This window comes from Pleurodeles waltl, chromosome 10 (genome assembly GCF_031143425.1).
Source record: "Pleurodeles waltl isolate 20211129_DDA chromosome 10, aPleWal1.hap1.20221129, whole genome shotgun sequence".
Taxonomy (NCBI): Eukaryota; Metazoa; Chordata; class Amphibia; order Caudata; family Salamandridae; genus Pleurodeles; species Pleurodeles waltl.
The window spans coordinates 782,711,096-782,722,355 of NC_090449.1; the positions used below are offsets into that span (position 1 = coordinate 782,711,096).

Consider the following 11,260-nt stretch of genomic DNA (forward strand, 5'->3'; position numbering starts at 1 on the left):
TCAAAAAAATATGTGCTGCAGATAGATTTTTTCATTGTGTCTGACACGAATTTCAGCAAAGTTAATGTACTCTGTTTGTTCTAGCGAGCTCTGTTAGACTTATATAAGGTTGTCAAATTGTGGTCCCTGGTTTTACGAAGAAGTGGTGAAAGGGATTTCTTTCCATAGCTGCAGAAAAGGAACATGGTGCTATTAGGGAATAAAAGGTCTGAGAACCCCCTATGCTTCTGACGGAAGACCCTGTTTTTCTCTAAATTTATTGGGCCTTGGAGAAGACCTCTTTTTAGGTCTCACCCAAGACAACACAAGCCTTGTCTACTGCAAGATATAGTGTGAGCTTACAGTGGGCTTAGAGCCTGCCCATTGCTTACTAATGGTTGGCTTTATTTTTACTCCCATTTGCTTGCTTCTTATTCATCATCTTCTGATGACTTTCCTTCCTCTTCCGGTGTTCGTGTCTCCGCTAGAGAATGGACCCATTACTTGTGTCCTTCCACTTCTCCCTTTTCAGGTGCCACATTTTTCTTTTTGGTTATGCAATCTATGAGAGTGTTCATGTGTTCCAGCTACCTCCCTTGTGTACTTCATACTCATCTTTCTCACCCATATTTCTGTTCCCTTGCCTTCTTTCCCTCAGTTGCTGTTCTTGCTTTCTACCCTTCTGCCCAGCTTCCACTGCATTCTTGTTTCCTCACTCCCCTCTATTGTCCATGTGCCAATCCATCCTTGTTCACCCACCCTCTGTTGCCTCTGTGCTTCCCGATAGCTGCCCACCAACCCTCCATTGTCTGTTTTCTTCCCCATCCCTGCCCACTGAGAGAGCGTAGTTTAAATATTACATATGCTAAACGTGAAAATCTTAATAATGCTGCATATAGAAAAATGACAATAATTAGTGATCTGTTTAATGTGCATTTGAATTATGACTATGATAATATGAACTAATTATAATAATGAGTAAAAGTGTTCGTGATATGATTAATCAAGCTTATATTAGCATTTACGATATTGCATTGAAAATCGTATAGGCCTTAAGTTAGCATAAGATGAAGATTTAGCCGTGTAGCTCTCATATTAAAGCATATTTTCTGTTTTCCAGTGCGCTGACTCGTAAAGGGCCATGACCCAGAATTTGTTCTTTTCCTTCGTTTCATGTATCCAACTTCATCCTGTTCCCACCTGCATGCTAGCTGCTTTAGTATAAGTTTTATACAGATTTGAAACAAAAGTATACCAAAAGAATGTACAAGGACATTTGACCATGGGTAAAGAAGCCCCTGACCCGAGACACGTGCCAAAATGATGACAAAACACCCCGGATGTGCCACCTACGAAGAGGTCAATTATGAAGACCAATCAAAGTGTTATAAATTATCGTGGGGTGACAATTTGGATTACCTAATGTAAAATTTGATAGGTTGAAGATAGTGGGATATAGCTAATATCCAATAGAATTTTGGGGGAAGGTATTGCGAAAAAGGGATAAAAACTCATGACACAGAAGGGTCGTTAGAACTAGGTAGGGAATGATATCGATTGCATCCAGAAACTCTGTCACTCTGTTTGGTGACTTTGAGACTTATTAAAACCATCCTCACCCATAGACTGCCCATTTTACACTTCTCCTCTTTACGAGGGTAGTGTCCCCTATGCCCTTTAGTTGAGCTTAGACTGATGGCATTTTGACTGATGTCCTAAAGACGAAGACTGATCCTGTATGCTGACTTAATCCGAGGAGGGTAATTATGACAATGCTATTGTAATTTGTCTGTTTGCTTTTCCTTTCTAGGTACCAACTGATGTGTTTTTGAATAGAGACCTTAGTTAGATGTTTTCTAAATTGGTGTTCTAAATTATTTTTGCATGAAGTCCAACATGCTGATGCTAATTAGTGGTTAGGCTAGGCAATCACCCTGACTGACACAAATAGACGAGTCTTACATTGTGCTATGCTGAACTGAGACTTACATGATATTCTATGTATTCTGATCTATGTTTACTTTATGTTATGCTCTTATGTTTGTGATTTTTGCATTAATGAAGTCTTTTCGCAGTTGCCGTATCGTGACTATGCTCCTTTGCTTCTTGGTTTTGAGATTGACACTTCTACTAGTAGACTGTAATCTATAGGGAATAAAATTCACAAAATTCTAACAAAGGTGTGGTTATTCATGGCTGAAAGGTCATGGTCGTGTCGACAACTTGATTATTGTCTTTATCCAAAGTAAAGTATATTGTGGTGATAAATATTGATGACGTCCTTAACATATTGTTTGACATATTGATCAGTTATATCGTCCTGCGGTGTCTCACCATTGGGTCCAAAGATTCATTGGCCTAAAACGAGTCCTAATGTGTATAAAATTGACATAAAGGGACGCGTTAACACCACCATGTGTTGTCCGAGTGCTTCCCTATCCAAGCCAGCCCATCTTGCCTTGTCCATGTGGTTCCCCATTCCCATCCCTCCCGCCCACTGTTTGTTGTCTGTGTCCTTCTCCGTCCTCCGCCCACCCATGATTCATTGTGTGCTTCCACACTCGCCTTCTATGTCCATAAACATCTGCACTGCTGCTTGCACCTCCATTGTCTATGTGCTTCCCCAGTGCTGCCTACCCACCTTCCATGCTTTCCCAGCCGCACCTGACCTCTGATGCCTGTTCCCTATTTCTATGTCCATGTACTTCCTCATCCTCACCTGCCTGCCCTCAGGGTACTTTCCCTTCCCCACCTGCCCACCCTCTTTATCAATGTCTTCCCCATTACCTGCCCTCTGTTTTCAGTCTCCATTGCTGTTTCTTGCCTGTCCTTCTCTCCGCAACAGTATCTTTCTCCCTCTGTCCTCTCTCACTCCATGTTTCCATGTCCCCGCCTGGTACCCCCGCACACCCCGGTTTGTTTTCTTTAAAAAAAAACATTTATTAGTGCTATATCAAAAAAATGCGTTTTGTGGAACTTTTTATTTACTAATTCATCCCAGATCGGTAAATGTTTACATCATTTTGTAGACTTTTCCATGTGTGTTAGCGCATGCCTACAAAATGATGCAATGACTGCACAGTAGTTTTTTTTATACCTTATTTTCAGATATGCTGCACAGCAGTTACACTGCTGTACAGCATAACTAAAATCATAGCCAAAGCCAATTGGTCTCATAGGCGAGAGCAAGACATTATTGTGTGCAAAAAGGGACTTACAGCCACCCATTGCTTGCCATTCATTGCCACTCTTCATTTTTGTCTCCCGTTTGGCCAGTGTATGCCTTGGCCTCACTTCCTCTTTCTTCTGTGGTGCATTGACCAAGCACTGATTTATTCATTTAATATATTTGTCTTAGTGTCCATCCGCTATCGTGCTTTGATTCAGGTACTGTTTCCATCGGCTGTTTTTCTTTATTCCCCTCCTCACCAGCCCTTTGTTTGTGTCTCTTCATTGCTGTTCATGTTTCTTTAGTGTTCTTCATGTTTCTTTATCACTCCCCCACCCACTTGTTGTTGGTATTTCTTTAACATCCCCCCATACCTGCTCGTTTGTGTTTCTTTAGGCTTCTTCACCTGCTGATCTGTCTCCGCAAGGGCTGGTGTTTCTTGCCAAAGAGCTTAGAAATCAACATCACTTGTCTCTCCAGACCACTTACCAGCTACCTTCGTGTACATTTTATTTTACCCATTAATGCAGTCTATGTACCTGACTCATTTCAGTTTACTGTTAATGTGTACCCGCTTATAATTTCCCCCCTCCCCCCCGAACCCAGCAGCTGTGCAAATGATTTAAATTATTGTGCATGGCATACGAGAGGTGTTGCAGCAAGTAGGGCCAAATTTCCAGATCTGCTCTATGGTAGATTCTCCACATTCAAATTATGTTGGTTACTCTGCAAATTTGTCACTTGATAAGGTAGATGCACGCCCGCTCTCTAGAGCTCACTTTCGATATATGTACTGAATTGGCACAGCGCACTGATCTCTACTAATTCAAAATGGCTGCAATACGGGCTTAATGGGCAGGCTCTTTCAAGCTCAATTCTAGTTTAAAATTTCAGCCATTTCAGAACGTTGTAAACCATCACCGTTCTAAAATGGCTGAAATGCTATTTTAATATTGTATTGGTGCTTATTCGAATACGGGAATTCAAATGTATTTGCATTTTGCTGTTTTTAATCAAAAGTCGCAAAAAAGTTCGAATTTATAATTAAACATTGTGTTTTCACCACACTGAAAGCAAAATCCGTCATTGCAACCTCACGAATGAACTTAACCTCGCAAATGTTCCATGTGATTGATATAGGCATGGCTTCATGCTTTGTGGCTATACAATGTCATTTTTTGTAACTTCATACACATTACCTTTTTTCGTCTTATCTTGAGTTGGCATAATCTATCACACCATACCATTTTCTTGTTTTTTTCTTTTTACTTACCAATCAGAGATGAATCAGTAAATAAAAAAGTTGCTTGAAATGTTATTTTTTGATATACGCTATAGGGCTAATTCACATTCGTTTAAAACACAGAAAACAAATGAGAGAGTGGGTTGGGGAACGGGCAGGGGGTGAGCCAACATGGCCTGAGGGCTGGGTTAGAGAAGGATGTTGATGGGAGAAAAAAAGGAGAAGCAAGACACAACAATAGGGAAGCACACGGACAAAAGATGGCAGAGGGCTCGGAGGCACATGGACAACAGTGTTGAAGCACAGAGACAGTGGCGGTTGGTTGGGTATCACAAGGCCAACAGAGAGTGGGCTGGGATGGGTAAGTAAATGGACCACAGAGAGTACGCTTGTGGAGATGGTAACGCACATGTACAACAGGGGGGTTGGGGAAGCCAGAAGGGCAATGAAAGTTGGGCGAGTAGGGAGGAATCAAGAACAGCAACTGAGTGATGGCGTGAGAGGGGAGAAAGAAGCGGGCAATAAAGGGGAACACAAAATACACAAGTGAGACATCTGGAAAGCACATACTCTTGTAGAATGCTTACACTAAAAGAAATAAGCTCTGCATGAAGTTGGAAAAGTGCAAGAACACAAATAGTAGGTCCAGGTTCCAGCGGAGGGACAAACACTAGAAGAGGAAGCAAATGTAATGGAGGTTGAGCAAAAGAGTGAGCAAATTAGAGTGGCAGCAAAGCCAACCAATGACAATCAAAGAGTAGACTTGAAAGCCCAGTGGAAGCTAATAATATGCCTTGCAACAAACAGCACATGTGTTGAATTAGGCAGGACCTAAAAAGTATGAGATTCGACTCTCAAATGAACTTCACTGCACAAGTGATTTATAGGTATGTGCAAAATCGTTGAACTTTACCTAGGCACACTTCATGAAACTCGGTTGAAATGTTCACAAGTGTCAGGGCGTTTGTAAAATTAAAAGTATGAAAAATTGGGATGGGCGCAAAAGTTAGTAGGTAAACAATTCTGTACATGCAATAAGAAGTGAGTACTGGCTTGATCTTTAGAGCAAAACATCCAAACAAATCACACTCTAACCAATCTCCAAACACTTTGTCACGAAATTCGGTTAGATGAAAATATTGCACGCAAAGTGAATGTGCGGGTACAAGAGTCTGGAAGAGGTGTAATTTAGCATAAACTAGTACAATTTTACAATGTTCTGATTGCATAACAATAAGAAATTCTCACAATTTCCAGGAAAATAAAAAATGTGTGCATCCCTAATCTACATTAAATTTAGATAATGCGCGTGCAGTGAATGACTGTCACTCTTCGCATACCTAGGTTAAGAAAATTAGCTCAAATATCGTAAAAAATGTAATGTATTGTAACCTATTAACAAAAGAAATTCGAGTAAAAAATTAAAAGACTGCAATAGGAAGACCTTTTGATTCTATTGGTGCGGGGCTTCCCACTCAAAAGCGGAAAGTATTCTCCGCGGTAATTTGGAGGTATCATCCTCAGCAACCCGGAGCAACCTGTCAACACAGTAATTACAAAAGCAGCCAAGCAGGAAAACAAAAGCCACAGGAACGTGATGTGAGCATGCTTACAAGAAGCGGTGTCTTCGGGTGATAAACGCACATTCATTTGGAAAGAAAAACGCTGACTTGCCATATGTATTCAAATTCTGCACTTTTTCACGTGTGGACACATGCCACGGTGCACAAATTTCTGAAGATGAGTGCCTCGTAAAATTCGTAGTACTTTAAATACCTCTTAACGAGGCAATACTAGTCACTTAACATGGTGGACGCTGTTACAGGACATTCCCAATTAGTATAGGCAATGTGTGGGGTCTACATGCTTTGAAAGCGCCACTTAAAGACTCCCGGCTGACAATACAATACTTTGATACCAAACGTTTTCTTAATATACCTCTCACTAATGTTCCTCACACTTGGTTCACGACCTTCGCCTATAGCATGACAGTAGTCCGAGGCACTGTTTGCATTTACAACGCTGGCCTCCTCCCGTGTGCTGCTGTTAATGTCTGCGGTGTTTCCTGGACTGCAGACATTACACAGCTCGGTGGAAGTGCTTAGCAGACACCACGGACGTCCGAGTACACCACTGTGTATAAAACAAATCCGATTATATCATTGTTTCTTACCGTTCCGGTGACACGGTTGGTCGTGGGGGCAGGTCAAGCGGGGTCAGCAGCTCCGTGGACTGTAAAGTTCTTGAAAGTGTGTCAGCCCCCTCTCGTTCCCTGTAGTAATACGGCATCTCATAGAGGACGGACATCCTCCCTGTTGCAGCCTTCAAATTCTGTGGGTTGGAAATAGGTTTAAGTACAATGATATGTCAGTGCGGCCAGCCCCAGGATGCAACAGTGCGAGGGTGAACCTCATACAGAAACCTGACACACGAGAGTCCCAGTAACCGGCCCGCCTCCATTGTCCCAATTGGTTCCTTGGTTATAATGTTACACATTGAGTTCGTAGCCCTGTACTACACTCATTATACAGGCAGAAGAACACTGTGCCTGTGTGCACGACCTAGCAGGAGTGATACCATCTCAAGATTCATATAAATACTGTTTAATTTGCTTTTTTTGATAGAAATGTGCATTTTATGTTTCAGATATGGTCGAGACTACCTTTTCCACTCATATTCTAGCACTGTCTTTTTGTTGGGGTTTTGAAAAGTTTGGTAAACTTTTTAACACTATGGGATTTTTTCCAAACAATTGAAAGACTATTAGAAAAATAAACAGACAGAAAAAAAAAATGTTAAAGCAACCCAGAGCAGCTTCAGACAATGGGTCCAGGACAGGGTTGTCAACTTTCCGTTAACACTTTGTAGGACACTTTAAACCTGTTTGGACACTTTTTTGTATGTTGGGAGACTGCGCTTGAAGGCACTTTATGCACATAAATATATCAGAAGATGTTCGTTGGGAGGCAGGGTGGGTTATGACCCACAAAGCTAATTTGTTGGGTTTAACTGCATAGCTCCTTGCTCTAAACATTTTAAAAGATTTAACTCATGTCAATACTGATATTAATCATGTCTGATTACTGTATTAGAGTTTTGGCCCCTTTACCACTTCCTGGGGTAAGCCTTGACTGTTCACATTTGGTACCTTTGAAGAAACAAGTTTACAAAATGAATAACTCAGTCATTCACATCGACTGAAATAATCATTAGTGATATGTAGGTTAATTAATAATTAATGAAACACAAAAACTGAGAAACCACATTGGAGGAAACCAAATCACGGAAGAAACAATTTTAAGGAAATACAATTTTAAGGAAATACAAAAAAAACATTAAAAAAAACATTTTAGAGGAAAGATAATTTTAAGGAAAAACAATAAATACATTAAACTTGGGTACAGTGAATGGCTGATGAGGGTTTTTAAGGTTCAATTATGGGTAGCAGCTGGGGCGGTGAAAAGTGTTTAGAGTTTAAGGTGAAGTGGAGTTTAGATGTAGGAAAGGGGTTTTAGGGTTCAGGTATGAGTAGGTTAGGGTGACAAGGAGATCCTATAGGTTATGGATGGCTGGTATTTAAGGGTAATGAGTTTTGTTAATGATTCAGGGATGGGTGGAGTATGGTTGCACTGTGGCATTTTCAAGGGTATGGGATAGGTGGGGTTTAGGAGTAGAAAGAAGTTTTTAAGGTTCAGGAGTGGGTGGAATTCACAGTAGTGAGTGATTTTATGGTTCATGGGTGGTGGATTTGTGGGGTAGACAGTGCTTTTCGGCTTCAGGAATGAGTTTAGCTTAGGTGTGGTGGCGAGGTTTTAGAGAGCAGGAATGGTTGGTGTTTAGGGGTTGTGAAGGGTCAGCAATAGATGGTTTTTACTGGTAGTGATGGGTCAGTGAATTAGAAACACCCAAAGTATTTGTTGGACAATGTAAAATATCTAAATATGAAATAATGCCTCATGAAGTAAAGCAGTGCAATAAATATCTCTGACAAAATTGTTTCTGAACACAAGATTTGCAACTATTGCATTGAGATTGAAAAGCCAATTTTGACCGATTTGGTTTCTACAAAAAGGTAAATGCCATTCCTTCTGAAAATTTCCATTAAACAGCTTAGATGAAACGGTTTCTCAGTAATGGTATTGCATGAAATCACATACAACTAATCTTTAGATCTCAAACATCAGTGGGTAACTTGAGAATCCAGCACAGATACCAGTAGTAGCCACCTAAGTTCTCACAATCTTCTACTGATTGTTTTGTATTATATGAAACTATTGTCCGGGGCATTTGAACTAGGCAAAGTTCTGATAGTGAGTACTATTAAAAACATATTAACAGGACATTGCACCTAGCCACACACATGCATTTGTCCAAATACCTTTCACTGCAAAACAGTGTTGCTTTCTTAAAATGTTCAAACCTGACTTCAGTTAGGTGAAAATGTGAATTCAAACATAACATTTTAAACTAAAGAAACACTGAAATTCACCAGTTATAGTTATTTCAAGTAACTATAACTTGTGCCCCCACCATGAACACTTTTTCATCAATTATGTAATTTCAGATGTCATCAGTGATGATAACAATGTGAAAACCACGCATGCCTGAAGAACACAGTCAGAACAATGACCGCGTTGTTAGTACGAATGCCTTTACCACGCATGCCTTTACAATGATTTTTAATTGTAAAAGCATGCCTGGTAAAGGCATGTGTGGGAAAGGCATGCGTGGTTCTAGCATGCCACCCTCCCCCACCTGCCCTAAGGCCAAAAGTACCCCACCCCAAATACAAAACCAACCCCGGCCATCCCTCCCGCCCCTAAAAACAAGAATACCGCAAAACCCTCCCCCACCCTTAGCCCTAAAACTTTCCCCGACACCCCCACCCGCCATATTAACAACCCACCGACCTCCCCCACCCCTTAAAACCAAACTATCCTGACCCTCCCACCCCCACCCCTTAAAACAAAATTACCCTGACCCCCCACCTCTAAAAACAAAACTACCCTGACCTCTCACCGCTAAAAACAAAACTACTCCAATCCTCCACCCTGCCCCTAAAAACAAAATTACCCTGACCCACTTCACCTCCCCTAAAAACAAAACTAACCCCACCCCACGCCTAAAAACAAAACTACCCTGACCCCCACCACTAAAAACAAAGCTACCCAGATCCCCAAACCCTGCCCCTAAAAACCAAACTACTCCGATCCCCCAGCCCTGCCCCTAAAAACAAAACTACCCTGATCCCCCCACCCTGCCCCTAAAAACGAAACTACCCTGATCCCCCCACCCTGCCCCTAAAAACGAAACTACCCTGATCCCCCTCCCCTACAAATCAAACTACCTGGCCCGCCACCCCTGCCCCAAGCCCTTAATCCACCCTACCCCTAAAAACTGCCCTCAACCCCACTTACCTGACCAAACTACCCCAAACCCCCACCCTGCCCCTAAAAACCAAACTGTCTGATCCCTCCACCCTGCCTCTAAAAACAGAACTACCCCAATTCCCCCACTCTGCCCCTAAAAACAAAACTAACTTGATTCACCAACTCTGCCCCTAAAAACAAAACTATCCCAATCCCCCACCCTGCCATTAAAACAAAACTACCCTGATCCTCCCACACCTAAAAAACAAACTACCCAGATACCCCCTCCTCCGCCCCTAAATACCAAACTATCCCCATCCCTGCCACTAAAAACCAAACTACCACGATCCCCCCACCCCGCCCCAAGCCCTTAATCCACCCCACCCCTAAAAATTATCCCTAACCCCACTTACCTGACCTCACTACACCGATCCTCCCACCCGCCTCTAAAAACCAAACTAGCCCTATCCCCCCACCCTGCCCCTAAAAGCAAAACTACCCTATCGCCCCACCCCCGCCCGACCTCAAAACTACCTGGATCCAGACTAGCCCTATCCCCCCACCCTGCCCTTAAAAACAAAACTACCCTGATCCCCCTCCCCTAAAAACCAAACTACAGCAATCCCCCCACCCCGCCCCTAAAAACCAAACTACCGACCCCCCGTTCCAAGCCCTTAATCAAACCCCCACCCCTAAAAACTACCCCCAACCCAGCCCAAACCCCACTTTCCTGAGCAAACTACCCTGATCCCCCACCCCTATAAACCAAACTTCCCTGATCCCCCCACCGGCCCCTAAAAACCAAACTACCCCAATCCCCCACCCCGCCCCTAAAAACAAAACTACCCTGATCTACCCACCTCCGCCCGTAAAAATAAACCTACTCCGATCCCCCCTCAGCACCCCTAAAAACCAAACTATCTTGATCCCCTCTCCTCGCCCCTAAAAACCAAAATAACCCAATCCCCCCTCCCCGCCACTAAAAACCAAACTACCCCGATCTCCCCATCCCTAAAAAAACAAACTACCCCAATCCCCCCAACCCCTGCCCCTAAAAACCAAACTACCCTAACACCCCCACACCCCAAGCCCTTAATCCACCCCCCAACCCTGCCGCAACCCCACTTACCTCACCACATCCCCTCTGCCCTTTTCTCTGCCTTAACCAAATGTGTGTAGTTCAGCATTGTAGACGACTTTGTTGATTCGAAATCATGGTTCAGGACGTTTCCCTCATAAAACATGTTAAGAGTGATTTAAAGAGTAATTTAAAATGTTACCTTGGGGATCCCTGCTAAGGTCCAGGAATAAGTATACCCTGCCACTTTATAACTTATTTTCAGGACATGAGGACCTAGTCTCCAGGTCCTAAAATGGCAGCTGCAACATTTCTCCTCATGCCGATCAGAACATGAGCTTCTATGGGACTCACAGAAGCTTCTCACTCCTGTGGGGCTTGTGGGAGCTTCTCGCTCCCATGGCCAATTAGAAAAGAGCCCT

At 42.7% G+C, this 11,260-nt stretch overlaps 1 protein-coding gene across 1 annotated transcript in view; it reads right to left on the reverse strand.

Annotated features, from left to right (window-relative positions):
* SPMIP4 (sperm microtubule inner protein 4) overlaps positions 1–6,762 on the reverse strand; it is a 213,757-nt gene extending 206,995 nt beyond the window's left edge. Inside the window, exon 1 of the mRNA XM_069211409.1 lies at positions 6,565–6,762. Coding sequence (XP_069067510.1) covers positions 6,565–6,698 — 134 coding nt within the window. The 5' untranslated portion in view covers positions 6,699–6,762. The remainder of the gene's footprint in view (positions 1–6,564) is intronic.
* Between the last annotated feature and the right edge of the window lie 4,498 nt (positions 6,763–11,260).